Source organism: Urocitellus parryii, chromosome 2, assembly GCF_045843805.1.
Source record: "Urocitellus parryii isolate mUroPar1 chromosome 2, mUroPar1.hap1, whole genome shotgun sequence".
Lineage (NCBI taxonomy): Eukaryota > Metazoa > Chordata > Mammalia > Rodentia > Sciuridae > Urocitellus > Urocitellus parryii.
Window position 1 is genome coordinate 94231426 of NC_135532.1, and position 22044 is coordinate 94253469.

Genomic DNA, 22044 nt, shown 5'->3' on the forward strand with positions numbered 1-22044 from the left:
CAAAGGGAGAAAACCATTTTGGGGAGAAAATGTGACAAATGGTCCAGGCTGGGCTGTGAGGAGATAACTGTTTCCAGCCTACCTCGGCCCAATGGAGATTCTAGCTTCTCATTGCATTTGATGGGGGCATACCATGATTCTGCTGATTCCTTATCCAGATGGGATACCTGAAGAGGCCTGCCTGCCCAAATTTCTAGCCTTAGCAAGAATATGAAATTTAGGTTGGCATCCTGTCATCCATCTGACTTTTGATCCTAGGAGGAATCCTGTTGACATCTAACCAGGGTCTCTAACTCCTGCTAAGCCTATCTGGGAACTTTGGTGTCCACACTGACCAAGGAGCTTCCCCAGTGGGCCTGTAGCAATCTGAGAGTGGTGTGATTGAGGAATCATGCAGATCAATTCTAAAAGCAGAGTGGCCAGTCATGAGCTAGTCTTCAGTCAATTGAGGAAGAACATACCTGTCCAAGGGAATTTCTACCCCAGGCCCAAAGACTGAAGACATTAGAGATAGGAACTTTTTTAAAAAAATCTTGAATCAGGAATAACTTTCTCACAGTACCAACATCCATTTGAAAGGAAACTGATAGTGAAGAATGAGCTATTGACTACGGATTAACATTTTGGTGTTAAGCCAGTTCTCAGATTGGTTGTGGTCATTTAGAAGTTTGGCTTTTGTGCACAGTAATGCTGCTGTTGCTGCTTTTGTATGGTGGTCCTGACTACAGGGGCAATTTAAAGACTGGTTCAGGAATCAGTAGGAGCTTGGTGAAAAGTAGTATAGAGAAGGGTATTTGTATTACTTATCAAGACTTGAGGTTTCAGAGAGTAAAAATGGCTTAAGGTTGGGACAGTCTCTCAAGATCACCTAAACATATTCTACCACAAGGGTAAATGAGGAAAATGTTACCCCCTTTGTCTTTAATGTAATATACCCTGTGGTCTGAAGAACTCTTCCTCCCTCTGTGCATCTTGGTATCATTCTAACTTCCTTTCAGGGACTGACTCTTGATCTAGATAATCCAAATTTAGAGGAGAAGCACATGGCTCCTCTTATCTCCAGAAAGGTGGTATTCCATTGACATCTAACTCTGCTTCTCTTGGAGAGGTGTTATCCCTCTGCATCTTTCTCTGCCACTCTTTCTAAGATCTGCTTCTTATCTTTTTTCCCCCTTTTCTTGCAGTACTGGAAATTGAACTTGGGGGGCCTCTACCACTGAGTTATACCCTCAGCCCTATTTATTTATTTATTTATTTAGAGTAAAAATCTCACTAAGCTGCCCAGGCTGGCCTTGAACTTGTGGGCCTCCTGCCTGAGCCTCTCAGGTAGCTAGAATTACAGGCATGTGCCTCCATGTCTGACTGTGGTCTCCTTTTAAATTGACCAGACCCTGCAAGTTCTTCTGATTCTTCTCTTAGCACCAATTGAGAATGTAGAATAGGGCAGTCTGGAGAGGCCCCACAGCCTTTGGAGAGAGGCAAGAGCTGTTCTTCTCAACTCTGTGTTTGTCTTTCTCTTATAGGCAGCCAACACTGAAGGGTGATGAAAAGCCTGTGGCCAGTGTTCGTCCTGTACAGTCCACCCCCATCCCTATGATGCCACGGCATGTCCCACTGGGAGGCACTGTAAGCTCTGCTTCTAGCACAAATCCATCCATGAACTTCCCGATTAACTACTTGCAGAGGGCGGGAGTCCTCGTGCAGAAGGTGGTCACCACAACAGGTCAGAGAACTCTTCCATTCTATTCAGGGGTATCATCCCTTTTAAAATGACTTTGTTCACTAGGAAATATTTGTCAAATACCTTTTGTATTCTAGACCTTACTACATTTGGCACTGTAGGTAAGAATAGAGAAGATAGCAGAGAAGAATTTGCAATCTGGTGAAATATCTTAAGAAAAACACAGAATGGGTTTTCTTGAGTATGGTGGATGGAATCCTTTGAGCACACAGCGATTATGGATGGAAGTGTTATTAGATCACAGGGTAGGTCTCATAAGCTGTCACAGAGATGTGAATGTGCTGAGTCCTGCTAGGTGACATAAGATCAGCTAGGTATAAAAGACAGCTATCAACTTCCCTATGTAATTAGAAACCTGAATTATCACTTGCTTCTTTTATTGTGAGTTTGATGTAGCTGGAGCATTTTGGGTCAGTGATCAATAGTGCAAGGTGGGCAGCCTAGTTACACTTATTCTGTGATTCAAAGTGATTGGGAAGGAAAGCATTTCATGATCCTATTTTCCATCTTGCTATTTAGAATATTCATGACATAAATTTTAATGAAAACATCTTAACTGATTTTTATGAGAATAAAAAGAATACATGTCCATTGTAAAAAAAAAAAGTGAAATTAGTAAACAACAATTTTTTAAAAAAGAGCTCTTTGCAATCCCATTTCTCTGCTGATTCTTGAAAATACTCTTCACTGTGTGTGGAGTAATGCCAACATGGAAGAGGATGAGGCCACTTTTGGAGCCTGAAGTGATGTGGAACTGATAAAATGCCATTTGAATTAAAAATTTTTTTCTAAACTAAAACTATAATTTTTAATTAAAGCAAGGAAAATTGGAAAGATGAGCAGATTTCTTGGTTTCTTAGTATTCTTTGTCGAGACAATTGTGAAAGATTCTGCCTATTTCATCTTGATTCTAAACTTCTGCTCCACAGAGAAGCTTGTAGGAAACCATTGAGGAACTGGGACAGATATGGGTCTTTGCATTTTCTTTCCCTTCTTCAGTCAGGCCCTATACAATCTAAATTTGAGGTCTATTTTTCACTAGATATTGTTATTCCTGGACTCAACAGCTCTACAGATGTTCAGGCTAGAATTAATGCTGGTGAGAGCATCCACATCATCCGTGGGACAAAAGGTGAGAGCCTGACCAAAGAACCTATCCCTTGCCTTTGTTTGAGAGTACTAGGCTGGGAAACAGAATAAATTCAAATGACTTGAGCTAATGGGGCATAGGGATCATCTCACAAAATTGTCACAATTGGGGGATATAAGAAAATGGCATTTCTAGGAGCTTGGCAGAGTTGGGTTGAGCCCAATGAATATTGGTAAGTGACTTTAAAAAAGGGAATCAAGGTCCATCCCTGTGTTTCTGTATTTTGCCACTGTTTTTATGGAGAATCTTAGGAGGGGGATGGGTAGATACAGAGAGACCAAAACTGACAGGAAAGCATTATGAAATGGATTATAAGCCAACATATGTGTTAATGTGTCATTTGTACCTTTTTTCTTGGAGAACAGAGTGAGGCTCTCAGGCTGGGAAATATATTGATTGTGTGGAATGAATTAGTACACATGGGTTGCATGATTTTTTTCTATTTTTTTGAACCACTGAGCTACATCTCTGTGTATTCCCAATTCTTTTTAAGTTGCTTTTTAAGTTACTTAAGCCTGGCTTTAAACTTAAGATTCTCCTCTCTCAGCTTCCTGAGTTGCTGGGAACACACTTGTGTGCCACTGTACCTGGCATGTGATAAAATTTTTTGAGTGTGGTAATATAAAAAGTCCATACATGTTTCTGGGTTCCCTACAGAGTGACGAGAGATTGCTAGAATGAAAAAGCTGGCCTAAACAGTGTCAAGAAACAATCGAAGCCTGTTTTTCATATTAGCCTTTAAACCCATCAATATATGAGGCTGTTTTGGGTTTTTTTTTGTGTGTGTGTGGTAAAGATATTTTACCCTAGAGTTAAGAATACCTTTAGGCTTAGGAAAAGGTTACCCTGAAGTACCCAGATGCACAAAGACAACTCAAGCTCTCTTACTGGGTTCTTCCCACCGCATAAGGGGGCTCTTTCTAACCTAGAACAGAGGTCAGCAAACTACAACCCATGGGCAAGTCCAGTGTGCTCCCTGTTACTGTACCTGGATGCTAAGAATGGGTTTTGCATTTTCATTTGGATTAAAAAAAAAAGGCGGGTGTGTGTGTGTGTGTGTGTGTAACATTTTGTGATGTGAAAATTATAAGAAATTCACTTTTAAGCTGTGCATGGAAGTACATGCTTGTAATCCCAGCAGCTTGGGAGGCTGAGACAGGAGGATTGTGAATTCACTGCCAGCCTCAGCAACTTAGTGAGGCCTTAAGCAACTTAGCAAGACCCTATCTCAAAATAAACTATAAACAGGCTAGGGATGTGGCTCAGTGGTTAAATGTCCCTGGGTTCAATCCCCAATACCCCCTCCCCACAAATTCACATTTTGGTGTCCTTGAATATTGATTGAAATGCAACCATGCCTAGCCATTTTCATGTTACAGAAGAATTAAGAAACTGCCAAAAGAGAACTTACAGCTTATAATACAATAAATATTTACTCTCTGTATTTTTAAGAAAATGTTTGCCAACTCCTGGCCTACAGGTAGTTCTGATATTCTAGAAACCTACAGGTGGGCTGACACTCCAGAATATTGATCTAATGACAGACTCAAGAATGAAGAGAAGGTAGATTAGTGTCTTGAGGGAATAGAAGGTGTGGGTCTTGAATTCTTTTAACAAGGGAGAGAGGATAATGACAGTCCTTCCTGTCAGATTAAGAGGAGAACCTGAACCAGAGTATTGGGGAGAGTATAAGGCGACAAATTGTTCTCTTTCATAGCACTTTATTTCTTCCATTGCATTGACTTCTTCTTATACTTTCTGGTATAATTATCTGTCTTCTCTTCTAGAGATTAAGCTCCTTGAGACAGGGCCTTTTCTATCTTGTTTAGTCATAGTATATTACTATGTGCCTAATACTTGGTAGTCTAACTATCAATGCTTCTGGAATAGATAAATAATTATGAGTCCATAACTATTATCCCACTCGTCATTTCATGGATCTTGAGAGAGGGAATGAGACTTAATTTTATAGCTGTTTCCCAGCCCATGGTGCCTAGGTTGGAAACAGTACATATCTGTTTCTAAAAGTCATCTTCATGTCTCTTCTTAGGGACGTACATCCGCACCAGTGATGGACGGATCTTTGCTGTCCGGGCAACTGGCAAACCAAAGGCCCCTGAAGATGGTCGGATGGCTGCCTCAGGTATGGTAACTTTTACTTCCCATCAACCTGCACATTGGTTTGACTTAGTTTGTAATTAGCTTATTTTTTTAAATAGATAATGTATGCATAGTTCCTAATTCAAAATGTACAAAAAGGAGTTAAGTGAAAAATAAGTGTTTCTTTCTATTTCTCCAGCTAGCCTGAAGCTTAGAAGCACTTGTTTGTTTTTCAGAGATTTCTATCAATGTTACAGGGTTGTGTGAGTGTGTATATAATTGTGTGTATAAAATTGTGTGTGAGTATATAATTGTGTGTATAAAATATGTAAAAAACATATAAATAAATTCTCTCTCTCTCTCTTTGGTACTGGGGATTGAACCCAGGGACGCTTAACCACTGATCCACATACCCAGCCCTTTTAGAGACAGGGTCTTGCTGAGTTGCTCAGGGCCTCACTTCAATTGCTGAGGGCCTTGCTAAATTGCTGAGACTGGTTTTGAATCTGTGATCCTTCTGCCTCAGCCCCCAAGTTTCTGGGATTACAGGCATGTGCTGTCATGCCTGGCTTTTCTTTGTAAATTTTTAAAACAAACAATGCTAATAAACAAACAATGCTAATATACTATAATACACTATTTATTCCTGTTTTCACTCATCAGTAGTAACTCATTCCTTATCATTTCTTCTAGATATGCCTCATTGAAGGTTTACATAGGATGGGATATAACACAATGCACTAACTAGCTCCTTATTGATGTACATTCAGATTATTCTGCTGCACTACTGTGACATGTGGATGTATCCATAGGACATATTCTTAAAAGTGGGGTTGTCAGGCCAGAGGGTATATGTGTGGCACATTAACAGTGTTAGGAACTCTTGCCAGGTTTTCCTCAGTGGGAGTGATTTTTATTTATCCTCCCCACCACCGAGATACAAGAGCTACAATGCTTTTGTTCTTCTTAATTTGTGTTATGAAAATTTTTATACAGACAGAAAGGTTGAGAGAACAGCATTGTGAGTGCTCATACACCCTACACCTAGATCCAATAATTGTTAGTTTTTGTAAACCTCTCTCTCTTCCTTTCTATTATTTGAGTCATTTGTAAGTTGAAGACTTCATATCATTTTTTAAGATATACTTCAACATATATCTTAAGATTTAAGACATTTTCCTAGCCACAACACTATTATCACACTAAAAGAACAGCTAACAATAATTCTATAATGTTACCAGGTCATAATATATCCAGGTCATATTCAGATTTCCTATTTGTGCCAATTCTTCCATAGCTATGGATTTTGTTTTATTTTTTATACTAGGATGGACTGCTTTTTAACTTCATTTACCTCTTTTCTCCCCTGGTCACTGTCTCTTGCCCCTAAAAAAAAGGTCTGATTAGTTTTAAGAATGATCTGATGTTTCATAGCCATTATCTCATAGGATTCATATTGGTAGAGTTTTACAGATTGGGAAATCTGGGTGCAGAAAAGTAACATGCCTTTTCATGGCTAGACTTACATCTGGGATCAAATGATTTCTTTCTTTGACACTGGGAAGGGTTAACTGAGTGATGTTATTTAGACATCAAATAATTAGAATTTGGGGGGGCCACAAGATAGGGTGTTTTAAAAATAGCTTTCCCCCATTGTTTTTCTTCTCTTTATTGCTATTCTGGTGCTAAGTTATCTGTATTTTGTTCCCAGGTTCCCAGGGACCTTCTTGTGAGTCCACAAGCAACGGCAGACACAGTGCCTCATCACCCAAAGCCCCTGACCCTGAGGGGCTGGCCAGGCCCGTCTCTCCTGACAGTCCGGAGATCATCAGTGAGCTCCAGCAGTATGCAGATGTGGCTGCTGCTCGAGAATCCCGTCAGAGCTCCCCAAGCACCAATGCCTCCCTGCCTGGCCCCCCGGCCCAACTCGTGGACAACAGTGCTGTTCCCGGGACAGCTCTTGGAACTGAGTCACGGCTTGGGAGTCATTGCCTCAATAGTTCCCTTTTGGTGACTGGCCAGCCTTGTGGTGGCAGGCACCCAGTGCTAGACTTAAGGGGCCACAAGCGAAAGTTGGCCACTCCACCTGCCGCCCAGGAGTCAGCCCGTCGGCGGTCCAGGAAGGGCCATCTGCCAGCCCCCGTGCAGCCGTATGAACACGGGTATCCAGTCTCTGGCGGGTTTGCCATGCCACCCGTCTCCTTAAATCATAACCTCACCACCCCCTTCACCTCCCAGGCTGGGGACAACTCCCTGTTTATGGGCAGTACCCCCTCCTACTACCAGCTGTCCAATTTGCTGGCAGATGCCCGCCTGGTATTTCCAGTGACTACTGACCCTCTGGTGCCAGCAGGCCCCGTCAGTTCCTCTTCCACGGCTACCTCAGTCACTGCCAGCAACCCCTCCTTCATGCTCAACCCTTCTGTGCCAGGGATACTACCCAGCTATTCACTCCCATTTTCACAGCCACTCCTGTCCGAGCCGAGGATGTTCGCGCCTTTTCCCTCCCCTGTCTTATCCAGTAACCTTTCACGGGGCATGTCTGTCTACCCTGGCTACATGTCCCCACATGCAGGCTACCCAGCTGGTGGCCTCCTCCGGTCCCAGGTGCCTCCATTTGACTCACATGAGATTGCTGAGGTGGGGTTCAGTTCCAATGATGATGAGGATAAGGACGATGATGTAATAGAGGTCACTGGGAAATAGCTGGGGAGGCTTTCCCCACCTCACTTGGGGTCCCCAGCAGGTTGCTCACAAAGCTGAAAGGCAGTGATCTGGGCTTTTTGAGAATAGGGTTCTTGGCAGGAGGGTAAAGGAAGAAGACAAAGAAGAGTGGTTAGCCATAGGGGCAGGGCTCTGTTGCTATTTTTAAAAAGAGGAAAAACAAATACAAAAAACAAAACCCCCAACAGAGCAGCAATAGTGGGAAATCAGGGACCCAAAACAGGGACGGTAGGGCAGGGCAGCCTGTCTCCCTTCCTTCCTGCCTTGCTTATGCTGTCTGCTTGCTTGCTTGCCCATCTGAGTGTAGATGCTCACATCCCATTTCTGTCTTTGGGAACAGTCTCTCCCAAGAGAGCTGCCTTACCGGGTGACTTAGCTTGGCCTGGGGAGGGGAGGGTAGGGAGGGGATGGTGAGTGAGAGAAGGGTGGGCAGGGGGAGCAGACTGAGATCCCATGTAGAATGGGGTCTCTTTAAGGGGTGGGAAGTAAGCAGACCAGGTGTGTGTGTGTGTGTGTGTGTGTGTGTGTGTACATGTGTGTGTGTACATGCGTGTGTGTACATGCGTGTGTGCGTGTGTGTGCGCACATACACATGCGCTCGCACGTGTGTATATGTTTGGGTATGTATGTACATGTATGTAACAGAGCAGGGGTGAAGATGGGAGGGGTGGGAGGGAGGGAGGAACTAAGGGGGAAACTAAAAAATGAATTTATCTTTTTTTAAATGGAAATCAGAGAGTGGTGGTTCATGGCACTATTAGTTGAACATCAGGGTGAGCCCAGGAGAAGAGCCATGGAAATCACAAGTTTCCTTCTAGTTGGGTGAAGAGAAGGCCCAGGTAACTCAAGTCCCTGGTTTTCAGAGCCACATCTATTTTAGAAATTGTGGGCGGGGGGAATCATGAGAGAAAATGGGCATTACCGACCTCTGTCTCTTTCCTCAGTGGTTGTCTTTAAGCAGATCTCCCTTTCCAGGGTGAGAGGGAAAAGCACTGCAGTGTGAGTGAGAGGTCATAGAGTGTGGCTGGAAAAGACATTCTTTACCAGGGTGGAACTATGCCTCAGCTGTCTATCCTGGTGGCCTTTCCCTCCCTGTTAGAAAGTTCCATGTTAATTTATTTCTTATGGTTATGGGCAATTATTTATTATTTAGATTTTTCATGTGTCTTTTTTTTTTTTTTTTTTTTGGTGGCAGGGAAGTTAAGGTTAAGAAAGATAGGAGATAGGGACGTTTTGAGATGTACTAGACCCCATAGCTGCTGGTGAAAAAAAATTCCTGAGTGGGTGGTGAATTTAACAGGGAAAGAGAGTTAGGTTTGACCCAGGGTTAGATTAAACAACTATGTTTTGGAGAGATGTGACCTCTCAGGAAGATCAGGGAATTCTGAGACTGGATAGTTAGTGGTGGTGAGACTCATTCTATAGAGATTAAAACTTGGGATCATGGAGTTTGCTATTGAGAAGTAAGTGACACACCCCCCCCCCCCCAATTTGGAGCTGTGTCCTGCTGGAATGATAGAGGTCAGCTCTATGCTGAATAGTGAAACTATGGATAGGCAGCTGCTGGGTTGAGGGAATGGACCATTGATTTCCTGTTAGGAAGTGTTTCAGCTTCCCCAGCTTATCAGGTGATCATTGCAGGCCTGGCGTCTGCTGCCTCCATCTTTGAAGGAGCATGGAGGAATCCTTCCTCTATAGGAGCCTTAAGTCTTAAGAGAACCTGAATACATTAGTCATTCTGGCCTCTCCTTCCTTGTTGCCAGTGCAGGGAAGGAGCTTCTAGTCCTTAAACACTGGCTATCTTCTATTGTTATATTCTGTGTCCTGTTGTCTCCATCTCCTTCCTCCCATCAAGACTTTGCCAGGCAGTCTTTATGATGAATAAACTTGTCTGGCTTTAGAACTTTACCACCTGTCTGTTGCTCCCCATTGGCTGGGTAGCTGCTGCACTTGCCTCTTCCAGCCCAGGAGGTTGCTTAACCTGGATCTCTACTGACAAGCCCATTCCATTGTTGGAGGGCCTAGCAAACTTTGGGATTTGTTTCCAGGGGAGACATGGGGAGATGACTAATGGGGTGTGTGTGTGTGTGTGTGTGTATGTGTGCGCACACACGCGTGTGCATGTTTGTGCACTATACAATAACACCAAAAGTGGAACTTAAGGCGCTTTCTGTTTCATAACACCCTGTCAGACACTTAACTCTTCTATTCATAGAAGCCTTAGATCTTCAATTTAGCTATGCAAATTATTTTAATAATTTTAAAATAGCAGTTCCAACCAGTGCTTTCTCTCTCAGATGCGTCCCAAGAATGGATGGTGAAGAGATTCACTTGGAGTGGGCTCTCAGGTTGAGGCTGGTGCAGTAAGAGTAAGCTAGTCAGAACACACTCAGAACTTGGGTTACACTAATGTTTGCCAGCCCTGGAGCATTGGGATCCTAGAGACATGTGAGTGAGTGAGTGTGTGTGTGTGTGTGTGTGTGTGTGTGTGTGTGTGTGTGTGTGTATGTGTATGTATAAAGGGAAAGAGGAATATTTCTGTGTTCACTTACAGGAAGTCGCTGCAGCAGTCTCTTGAAAATCTAGAAACCATTTCAGCAGGAAACTTGATCGATTCACTAGAGGAATAGGCATTTGAAGTTGCCAGGATGCAGATGGGTGTCTGAGAGGCAACACACCCCTGTCTGTTCCCTACCCAGTCGTTCCAGGGTCCAGGTCTTGCTTCAGCCCTGCAAAGGCCATAATTCTGGGAAGCTGTCCTGGCTAGAGAAGACTTTTAATCTGATAATATATGCTTCTACTATGTAGGGGGTGATGGTGAGATCATGAGAAACTGAAATGCAACTAGTTTCATGTTTTTTTTTGCTTCTTGTTGTTTTTAATGAACCTGAAAAAAACATCTCTGATTTTTCTTCTCTTTATATGAGCTGGTGGGCATATGTGCATGCACATCAAACATGAGCATGTGTGTAAGGGAAGCAGGAAATGCCTTAGAGCTAAGTACCATGTTTTACAGTTTCTTTGATCTGAAACATTTAGTGGTGGCTTCTACCTACCATCTAGGCCCTAGTCAGGGAAGGCTGGTGGTCCAGAGGGAAGGTAGAAGATCAGGCTTAGGCATTTTCCCTCACCATTTTCTTTGATGAAATGTTTTCAAGGGTCTCTCAAGTCTCATTCATTGTGTGTAGCCTAACTACTTTTCCTGAGAAACATAGTACTAAATGATTCTAGATTGCCATTTGTACTGATGCTTGATATCCTTTCTTAATATCTTTGTGGATAGAGACTGCTAGCAGAGATAGAGTAGCTATTTAAGAAAGAAAGAAAGAACCATGTTGGGTCAGATGTTTTTCTTTAGACTGGATATCTAATCTGTGAAGTCCTTCCCCTTTGAGTTGTGCTGCTTAGGCCTCTATATTTTCTCCAGATTTAAGGATAATTCTGGTCCTTGGAACTCTCTTCCCCAGGAATTCTGTTTAACTACATATGAAATGCCCCACTCTGGGAGCATAAAGTAAAGAGCTGGGGTAAGTTTTGCTGATTGGTTGAAACACAACCAATTTTCACAAGCAAGCTGTTGGCAGAGCAAGGCCTTCTACATCAATTTGTTTAAACCTAGCATTCCTTGCTCTGGGACTGCGTCCTCATCCCTTGGGGAAGGTCTTCTATGGACTTCACATTCCTTGTTCCTAGTGTTCCTGGATATGACTGCCTACTTCCCACTTTTCAGATGACCAGTCTCTCCCTTTGATCCATGGCTTTCTGTGTACTCAGCCAAGTGGCTCTTCACCAAAACTCCTTTGAGAAGTTATCCTTTCTCCAAAGGACCCCCAGAAGACTTTCTGGCCCTTTGCTGACTGGTCCCAGGAAATCGGCACCTCAAGGCCTGAGAATGCTGTGCTCTCTGTTGCTCCCATTTAGACTCAGTTCTTTTTTCTGCCTTTTCTCTTCTGCCCTGTGTATTCTGCTGTAGTCCCTCAATGTCTGTTCTCTGCCACTAGTTTGGCCCTAGGCCTTTTATGAATACCTGAGTCTTTACAACGATGAACTTCCTGAGCAGGCAGTGTCCACCTTCTTTACTCTTCAGGGACCTGAGTCTGTTCCTTTCCCCTCTCACAGGTCTATTTGTTGGAGTCATCTAGTGCAGTGAGGAGAGGTAGTCAGGCAGGCTGCAGAATCTGCAATGCAGAGGGCTAGGGGAGGTTTGGGTTCTCTGCTACTATTGGGATGATATTCAGATGAGAGGGGACCTCATACTGTGACCTGACCCAGGACCCTCCCTAGAAGAGAGCTTAGCCCAGCTGTGTTTGAGTGAGTGAGTGTGATAATGTGTGTGCACATGTGTGCTCATGTGCACCTGGGTGTAAAATGACTGTTTTCTGGTTGTGTTACTCAGGGTGGGCTGGGGACTAACCAGAAGAATCCCCCAGGCCTGCCCAAGACAGGTTTTTTTTCCTTGTACCCTCTTCAGAGGGATCAGGGGAAGAGGGTCCAGGTGGGTTGAGGGGGTCACAATGGATAACCACTAAGGCCACACTGCTGCCAGGGGTAAGGGGTAGGGTGGGATGGGGGAGATGAGGTGGCCCCAGGGCCCTGGCACCTGGCTTTGGTTTTCCGTCTTCTTTCCTCAGGACGCCCCTGAGGCCTGGGACCTGCGCCTGGCTTAGAGAAGCATCTGTGGCTGGGTGATCCAGCTGCTGGTGTGATCATGGGCTTCCCTCCTCTCTCAGCAGGACAGGCGCTTCTGCCCCAGAGACTGGGCAACTGGCTGTTTCTATGACGTATTTATTTTTACTTGTGTTTCATGTCACTTTTTTAAGAAAAAAAAAAAAACAGAACAATTGTAAGTCAGTATAACTGCCTATCAGTTTTCTTTATTTCTCTTTTTGTAAAATAAAATTTAAACTCAAGAAGGCAGTGTTGTCTGATTAAGGAATTGTCTGGACAGCTGATTAGCTGAGTGTTGGTGAAAATATAACTCACCATAGTGGCACTGGGACAGCACTTGGGGGGTGAGATAGATGGGAACAGAGGGAAAACTGCTAGCAGGCTCTTTGTTGGCAGTGAGGTTCACTGCTTTTTTCAGCCTTTGTTCACCTGAAGAGGTTTGGGTATCCTCTGTTACCCTCCATTTCCAGGCTCTCAGGGAAACAGCAAAATAGTCATTAAGGCTAGTTGGTCCTTAGCCATGGCAAGTCCTATAGGGCAACCCTGTCTAGGCTGAGTGGCTGGGGATTGGGCCAGCATCAGTGGGAGGTGGGAGATGGTGTGTCTGTGAGTGGCTAGTGGCATTGTCAGAAAGCAATCTTAGACTGCATGTGTGTTCTCTGTCATCTGAGTTAGGACTCTAGCCACTGCCCACAGAAAGCTAACCAGGGCTTTCAGTGGGAGGAGATGGGGAGGGAGGGGACAGTCCACTCTAGCTCCCCAAGTTTAGTTTCATTAAGGGAAGGAATCCTGGGGAAATATTATATGGAAATTAGGGAGAATAAAAGAGCCTATGTGGGAATTCCTTAGATGGAAGGCAAAAGGAAGGCAAAGTCTGGGCTCATGACAGGGTGATATGTATTATTGGAGCTGGGACTGGGAGTGGAAAGTGTGTAGGATAAAGACTGGATGAGCAGGTTTCAGGCGTATTGCAAGGGGTGAAGAAAGTGCCTTGCAGAGCAAGCTGCTGACTCCTAGTGGCCAGCCAAGGCCTTTCAGAGATCTTACCAAGGTGGCGTTTACACTGTTGGAAGCAGTGGGGAGATGAAGCCTGGCAGACTGCTGGCTACAGCCCTAGTGGAAGGCTAGCTCCCCTTCCACAACAGAGTGCTGAAGCTCCTAAGGCACACCCTCAACTTGATTTCCCACCCCAGCTAAAGGAACTGGGAAGAGAGAACAAGGTGAGAAAAGGCAACTTTAGACTTTTCCTGGAAGAAGCTCATCAACTTCTGAGAAGTAGAATTGATGGGCAAACCCTTTATGCAGATACTGTCTCTGAGCCAGTGCCATACTCCTCTTTGTGTCACAGAAAATGCTTCCAAATGTATACCTAATAGTCATGTGCTTGATTTTCATCATTAGAACCTGCTGGCCTGGCCCTGAGTTAGGGGACCAGCTGCCCATTCTGCCAGTCTCCCCAGGGTATGGGGACAGACTTAGCCCTGTGGTAAGATTTAGTCCCCTCTGCCTGTAGAAAGAAGAAATGTGAAGCAGACAGAGAGGGGGGGAAAGTCAGGATTTTGACTACCTTTGTGGGACCAGCCTGCCCTTTGCTCGTGTTGTAGTGGGATTCACAAGATACACTGCACACATGGCGTTTGACTTTTTCTACAGCCACCTTCATTGTGTTCCCTTTAGAGTGATCCCCCTCCCAAACAGCAGTCCTCATCAGAAGGACCAAGATTGTCCTTGGCCCAGCCTGTCTTGTTTATAAGCAGGCTTATGAGGGTAGTTGTCTCCTTCCCCACCTCCTTCACTGTAAACCTAGGCTTCTCAGGCTACCAGGGCTTTATCTTGGGCACCTAGCATAGTGCTTTGTGGTTCTGAGATAGAAGCTGAAGATTGAACCTGTCCTCAAGGAATTCGAAGTAGGTTAGGCTAAACCAGGTCAGAGTAGCCTTCCCAAGCCACATCCAGGGTACTGGAGGAGACTAAGGGAGGAATTCCCCCTGGAACTAGCTCCAAGAAGATGGGGATTTGGTTTTGTTTACTCAGTATCCCCAGCCCCTAGAACTGTCTGGCAGGAAGTGGTACTTGATAAATGTTGGATGGGAGAATGATTATTCCTGTGCCCACTGAAGGAAAGTTAGTGGGGGGTGAGTGGAAGCCAGAAGCAGATATTTATGTTGTTGAGAGGTTGGATCCACCAGTTTCTCCCCTGAGCCCAGAATGGGATTGAGCTTCTATAGCTTTAAAACGGAAGCAAGTGGCCTTGTGTTGCTTGGTTCCCAAGCATGTTATGAAACCTCAATTAGATAAACTGGCCAGAGTTAAGGGTTGTACCAATGCTAGAAGTTGACATTGCTGTGTCGCACCTTCCGAACCTGTACAAACAGTTTTCTACAGTCCCCGGACCCCCGCCTGACCCTTTATTGCGGGCCACCAGGCTGACTTCCCCCGCGTCTGGAGGTGGGCTGTCGCTGTAGAGCTTCCGCCAACCCAGATACCCTGGGGTGTTGTTCAGTCAACCCTCTGCAGCCCGTTTGCTTGCTGGAGGGGGGAAGGTACACTGTGGGCTCCACCCCAGCCAAGTCCCTGGGATTGGCGCGCGCGCGTTGCTACGGAGACGGGGCGGGGCCGCCCCCTGGGTCCCGAGCGCACGCGCCCACGGCCACGGCCACGTCCCGCCGCGAGAGGGGGCGGAGCGAGCGTGAGCGGCGGGCGCGCGCAGGCTCCGCGACCGATCCCCAAGCTGCCTGTGTAGGGCGGCGTCCGTGGGATGGCTGCTGAGGTGAGGGCCGGGCCAGAGAGGCGTCCCCGCCGGGGCGTGGGCCTGGGGCCACGGTCCTCCCAGGCGTGACCTCAGGGCTCCCCGCGACCCTTTCGTGGCCCCCTGCGACCTAGGCCACCCTTTGCATATCGTCTTGTCCACAGCTGGCCCCGGTCAGGTCCGAGGCCCTGAATGCGACTTTGGGCCAGCCCTTCCCACCTTAGGTCACCCACTACCTCAGTCGCGGGTACGGGGCTTGTCTAGGGGCAGTGGAGCTGGGGAAGAAACGGAGGCATGAGTCACCTTTTAAGTCCATCTAATTCACGAGGCCGCGCCTCGCCGCCCCGCTGCAAACTTTAGCGTCCCTTAAGTTGCAGAGGTGCGTGGAGCTACAAGAGCCGTGAGCGGAGAGAAAGAGGCTAGACATATAGTCAAGGCTTCCGGCCAGCAAGGGCTGGAAGCCGAGAGCGAGAGGCGGCGCCCTCTAGAGCGCGCGGGCCCCTCAGAGCCGCTGTCTTGCCTCTTAGTTCTAGAGCCAAAGTTTTGCCAGCGCGGGGCCCTTTAAGGCCGGTCGTCCAAGGACCGGCCCTCCTCCAAGGCGCATGTGAGCGGCCTCAGGAAGCTCGCGCCGGCCGCCAGCCCCCATACTCACCCAGCCCCCATGCACACCCGCTTGAGTGGTTAGGCGTCTGAATCTGGGGCCTCTGATCCGAGGGTAAACTGAGGCCAGAGAAAGGACACATCCTTCCCAAGGTTAGTGGCAGGGCTGTTTGGGCACCAAGTGTGGTGGCTGGAACCCACCAGGAAGAGGGGTATGAGGAAGGCTCTAGAGAAGATCCAGACGTTGTGAGGGTGGGTTTGGCTTCTGATTTCCCCGAGGTTTTGAGTATGGGGTGGTGGGTGCTTGCAGAGGACCTGGTGGGCTTTCCTTGGGAAGGGGTTAGTCAGGGCGTGGAGCCCTGCCCAGTGGTTATTTCCTGGGCTGGAGTGACTCTTCCTTTCTGCCCCCAGCACTGGAGCACTTGGCCCCTGCTGCGCTGGATACTATGAGTTGCTAAAAGTGAACCTGGCTTTTCAGGTGAGCCTCCCCAGCCCTTCTTCCCTTTATCTTTTGTGTAAGGGGGAAATTAACATTTCCCTTCTTCCTTTCTACGTGCTTTAAAGCTCTGCTCCCACACCCTGCAGGAACATTTACCCCCTTTCTGAGTGGTTTGGGAGAGGCAAAAGAAAGGTGGGAGTTAAATTCCTTTGAAATAGAGGTGTACAGAAGAGAGTAGCACAGAGTAAGAGCTTGTCACTCCTAGAGCAATCCGTGTCCTTGATGCTGAGAGCTTCAGGTCTTGTTCAGAGATGTCCAACCTGGATTAAATGCTTGGGATTTTCTGGAAGCCAGTCATCAGGGAGGAGAGAGAAATTGGAAATGGGGGCTGGGTCATGCTGCTTTGGTTCCCATTGCTTACATTTTGGTTCAGGTGACTGTTAATACCTGTGTGATCTTGGTCAAGTAGCTTAATGTTACTTGAGTCTTGGGTGAAGATGATGGCCCCCATGATTCAGTAGAAGAGGCTAGCTAGGCCACCCATTCCAAGATGACAAAGACTAGAGTAGAGGTGAAGGGCAGGAAAGAAACTTTAATCAGCATGGCCACTTAGGGAAGGACAGATATGAGGGTACTGTGACCAAAGGTTTGTTTTCAAGGGAAAATTTTAGGGTTTTAAATTTTAAGGGTCTTGCATGGTTGAGGAATTTGCATAGTTAGTGGAGTAAGTCATCCTAGTCAGGCCATGGTTGATGATTATCTGAGGACTGGTTCTGTGAACTTCCTGGAAGGTCAAAATTGGAAAGTCATCATCACTTGAACGGGCAGTTTGGTTCCCATTGTGAGATTATTACTCCTGCTTTGGGGGCAGCCTTGGTTTCCTCATGGAATAATTGTTCCCACTAAGGGGAGCAATTTCATTTTGAGATGATGCCTTGACTTTGCTTGAGGTAGTATCAGTCCTTTTTCATAAAGAAACTTATCAATTGAGCCTGTTCCTGGAATCCAAGGTAGCTGAAGGAGGAAGTAGCTCAGAGTGGGGAAAAAATAGTTAAAAGAAGAAAATGGAGTCAGAGAGGGACAAAATGGATTTAGTTTTTAGGTTAGTAACTGTGTCCTCATTCTGATATTTCCAACCACTTGTTCCCTGATCTATACTTGCTTTGTGTGTGTGTGTGTGTGTGTGTGTGTGTGTGTGTGTTAAGTACCCAAATCAACTGGAGATAGAATGAATAGGACAGGGAATGTATATAAAAAAGATAATGAATCTGATGGTCAAGAGCACCTATGAGTGAGAAGACTTGTGGGAGGCACTTCATTATGATACAGTAGGATTATAAGTGTATGAGACTTCTTTGAGATGCAAATGCTGCATGCTCGTTGACTTGAAAAATAATGTTTTAGCATACTCTCTTCACATTCACAACCTACAGGGACCAACCTTAGGGATAACTTTTCCATAGGGCAGAAGCATTGCCTTTTCAGCTCCAAAACCTTTAAAATTTTAAATATTAATTTTATAATATTAATTTTAAATAATTGGAGTGGAAGTGTTCCCCCAGTAGGTCCCATGCTCCCTTTAAGTAGTTTTCTGGATGCTGTGATCCCTCCCTTTATGTTACTGTGCGTAGCCTGCTTAAAAAAGAGCATTCGTCCTCAGTCTCTAAGTTGCTGGGAGGCCTAGACAATCTGTCTGACCTCTGTGGATCTTGAGCCTATTCCTGTATAGCTTTTTTGCCTCTTTTGAGTAACTGTTACTTCCCTGTCTTTTTGTGTTTCTACTTGTACCAGCCTTTTCCTCTTACTTACTGTTTATATTCTGTGGGCTGGGAAAGAAGAGTGAAGCTGTTAGCATTGGTGGTTCGAGTATGGAAAGTTTAGGGCTGAACTTCGTTCTGGGTGCTCAGGCTGGTTTGCTTTGACTTCTCCTCTGGTTCTGGATGGGTGAGCTTGCTGGATAGCAGGGTCCCTGCAGGACAGATATACTTATCAAAGGAGAGTTTCCTATGAAAAGTCTCTTATGACACATTTTCCCCCTGGGGTTTTGTTCCTTATGATTTTCCTATTAATAAGTGTTTGGATCCTGATGCATGTCTATCCTCTGTCCTCTGAAAGTAGTGCCTGAGGCTTGGGGAGTCTGGGCTGGCAATTGGGCTCAGCTGTGGGAAGGAAGAGGCACTGTGGGGAAAGGCTGAATTGTGGTGTCTGGCCTATCTTAGGAGAGGCTGATCAGGGCCAGGAATATATCCCTTGCTGATTCATTCTTCTGTCCCTCTATGACACAGTTTGCCCAGGTGTGACCAGGGCTGTTAGCTGCCAGACAGAACTTCTCTGAGAGCGTCAATGACTGTGATTAAGAAATAAAGAAGCTTGTGGCTTCAGTCATCCTTTGTAGCTCCCTTCTAGGTCACCCTATGTGTAAACACCTCTGGCTCCTCCCCCTTCTGGGTCAGAGCATCCAAGACAAGGCTAAGGTTGGGCCAGAACCAGCTGGTGGGTAGGTGGGCACAGTCAAAGCAGGCTACCAGCCTCCTCTCTCTTCTGTCTCCTTTGCAGCTGCCTTGGGGTGCTGTGTGGGAGGCCCAGAACCATGTCGGACCTGCTCCTACTGGGCCTGATTGGGGGCCTGACTCTGCTGCTGCTGCTGACATTGCTGGCCTTTGCCGGGTATTCGGGGTTGCTGACTAGGGTGGCAGTGAGTGCTGGCTCACCCCTCATCCGCAACATAACTGTGGCCTACAAGTTCCACGTGGGGCCCTATGGCAACACTGGGCAGCTTTTCACGGAGAGCTGCAGTATATCCCCTGAGCTCCGCTCCATCGCTGTCTACTATGACCACCCCCATATGGTAAGGAGTCTCCATGGGATTCTACATCACAGATAGACCTGGGTCTGGGCTTAGTGGGGCAGAGGAGTTTGGGTTTCTGGGGGAAGGGTGGGGAAGTCTTTGAGTTGGCCTTGTAGACTATCTCCTCTCTGAGCTTGAAGCCTCTTCCTTATTTAGCTTGGACTATTGCTTTAGGTACCCATTAGCTAACTTTTTATTTGCCCAGGTCTGGTTCCCCTTGCTCATGGCTACTTTTAAGTTATTTATTTATTAGTTGTAGTTGGACATAATATCTTTATTTTATTTATTTATTTTTATGTGGTGCTGAGTATTGAATCCAGGGCCTTGCACATGCTAGGCAAGCACTCTGCCACTGAGCCACAATCCCAGCCCTACTTATAGATTTTTGGAATTAGTGGAATGTATTACTGTAAGTCCCTAGTTTCCGCTTGGACCTTTTGCCGCCTCCTCTTGCTGTGCCTTTTCTGTGTCCATTTGGGGCCAGTGTGTTAAGGCCAGGCAATTCAGATTCTGTCCACTCTGGGGGGTTACATCTTATTTCTGTGCTTTCACTCTTTCAGTTCTCCTGCTATAGTGAGAGGGCAGCCCCCAGACATGGGGCTTGGACTCCTACCTCTCCAGCCATGATAGTGTTTTCCTGTTCTCCTGATGATGTATTTCCTTAGACATCAAGCTCCTAGTTGAGAGTAAGATAAGTGGAGCCAGATGAACTACTCAGAATGTCCAGGATGCTGGGGTCAGAAATGAACCCAGCATCACTGGCACTCTGTGGGTGTCTGGCTGTACTATAGCCTACAGTGAGTCAGGGCTTGCCAATGTAGCCTCCTGCCATGCTATGGGGTGGTACTGCCCACAGGTGGGTGAGCTGGCAGCTCTGCTAAGGGTTGTTCAGCCTTCATTTCTGAGCCATTCCAAACCAAGTATTTATGAATCCCTAGCTCTGATTTCCTTGTCTGGAGAGAACAAGTGAACAAACATTATGGCCTACCCACTATTGGCTGACCAGGCATCACTGGAGTAATCGAATGAAACAGGGTGTGCTGACTCCCTCTCTCTGCCAGGTTCTACTCTATACCTATACTCAACAGATGAATCAGATCTGGTCCTGACCTCAGGAGATTGTGTAGTTGGCAAGTCAGCCTTTTACAAATGATTCTTCAATAAGGCCTGGGTTCGGTGTCCATAGAAGTTTGAGCTATAAAGGCCTTGATTTTGTTGGGAAGATTTAGAGAAGAGGTGGATTTCAGTTGGGCTTTCCCACATGAGTAGAATTTGGCTCTGCTACAAAGGGCCACATGACTAAGAAAACTGTAGGAACAAAAACTTGGAAACATGGAATTAGAGGGGAAGTGAGGCCAGTGAGCATGTGGTGGATAAAGAAAGTAGTGGAAAAAATCCCTGATCCATGTGGTGAGGAGGTGCAGCTGGTTGAGAGAAAGGGAATGGCACTGTTTGCCACGTTCATCTTAGGAAGCTAATTGGAAGACAGGTGGAGGATGGAAAGAGATGAGGCAGGGAGGCCATTAAAGAGATTGAACTGGGCCCAGGTTAGAGATGATATAGGTAGTTTGAGAGATGAGTAGACACTAAGGTTTCATAGTCACATGGCTGGGAGATAGCATTATATGAAGATGGGAGCATTGGGGCCCAAGTGGGATGGCACAGGTGCTGGGCTGTCGGCCTCACCTTCAACCCTGCTTAGGGTCTATTGTGTAAGTCACTGCCTCTCCTGCCACATCTGGCCTAGATAGAACCCCTCTGCAAGGCCAGAGGAGGGAGGAGGGAGGAAAATTCTTGTAGCTGCCTCTTTTCTTCTCAGTATATCTTCATATTCTTGAAGTAGCACATTGCCTCTTTGGTAGGAGATCCTAATTCCAAGTTGGAAGCTCCAAGGCATCAGATATTCTGGGGCCAGTGCTGGAGGCTGGGCCAGGGAAGAATGAGATAGAAGAACCCTGATAAGAGAGACTCTCCCCATGACCCTCTGGCCTGGCCACTGCTTCTAGATAGCTCACCATGCAGCTCTCCCTGAGATGTGGTGGACTCCATAGAGTGGGCCCTGGTTGTCCAGGGTTGGCTGGAAATAGTCTGTCTTACGTGCTTGTCTAGGGGGCCCTGGCCTGAGAGCTAGCCTTGAAACTGGCAGTCCTAGGTTCTGATTCTATCCCATTGCTATCCTGCTGTGCAGTCTTGGGTATATCACATAATCTTTCTGAGCATCTATTTCCTCATCTGCAGGGTAGTGGTAAAATACCTGTTTCATAGGTAGGCTGACAAGGGCTTAGTTAAGTGATACAGGTGAGGTCTTCACTTCAGTGCCTGGTGATCAGTGGATGTTTAACAATGACAGAGAAAAAGGTGGAAAAAAATTAGCATGTGCTGAGGGGTCTAACCCTTTGTCTGGCTATAAACATCTGGCTGGCTGTGGACTCATCACAGACGATGAATGAGCAGGTGAAGGTGGCCTCTCTGATCCTGCTCCTTCTAGTATGGTCTCTCAAGAAGATACCTGTGTCCATATTCAGAGCTGACTTACACCCTGGCACTTGGGATGGCTCAGGGACACTTGGGTTTCTACCTACTCTGGGAGCTGGGCAGTGCCTTCTCTGCCTGATGGAGATTATGAAAGGTCTAGGGACCCATGAACTCCCAGGCTTTAGGTTCTCAGAGCTTTCTGGTCTGGAGGGCTCTGAGGCCTCCTGGTCACACTTTGATACATAGGAGAGACTGAGGTGCAGAGAGCATTTTCTTGTTTTCATTCAACAAACATTTGAGTACTAGATGTGTGCCACGCTTTGTGCTGTGCAGTGATGTGCCATTGGGACCAAGGAGCCCAGCCTTTAGGACCTCTCAATGTGGAGGTGTCAGGGAAACCTGGAGGGAGGTCCCATTCCCATCCTAGGCTGCCTCTGCTAATTTGGTCCAGCAGGGGGCCCTGTGTATTCTGATTCTCTGAGAAAGACAAGATAAAGGCTGACCTGTTGAATATCTCACCTCAGCTCCTCCCTCCCCAGCCCAGCACAAC

At 46.3% G+C, this 22044-nt stretch overlaps 2 protein-coding genes across 6 annotated transcripts in view; both read left to right on the plus strand.

The window, feature by feature from the left end:
• The window catches only part of Rad54l2 (RAD54 like 2), a 119089-nt gene extending 110993 nt beyond the window's left edge, over window positions 1–8096 (plus strand). Inside the window, exons 19-22 of the mRNA XM_026384019.2 lie at window positions 1524–1723; window positions 2784–2873; window positions 4942–5034; window positions 6703–8096. Of these exons, the coding sequence (XP_026239804.2) occupies window positions 1524–1723; window positions 2784–2873; window positions 4942–5034; window positions 6703–7697 (1378 nt within the window). The 3' untranslated portion in view covers window positions 7698–8096. The remainder of the gene's footprint in view (window positions 1–1523; window positions 1724–2783; window positions 2874–4941; window positions 5035–6702) is intronic.
• Window positions 8097–15044: 6948 nt separating this feature from the next.
• Tex264 (testis expressed 264, ER-phagy receptor) overlaps window positions 15045–22044 on the plus strand; it is a 31414-nt gene continuing 24414 nt past the window's right edge. For 2 of the 5 annotated variants that reach the window (XM_026383839.2, XM_026383843.2), the window contains exons 1-3: window positions 15045–15153; window positions 16144–16210; window positions 18728–19019. In XM_026383839.2, the coding sequence (XP_026239624.1) occupies window positions 18762–19019 (258 nt within the window). In that variant the 5' untranslated portion in view covers window positions 15045–15153; window positions 16144–16210; window positions 18728–18761. The other 3 variants (XM_026383841.2, XM_026383840.2, XM_026383842.2) reach the window with 3 other exon arrangements.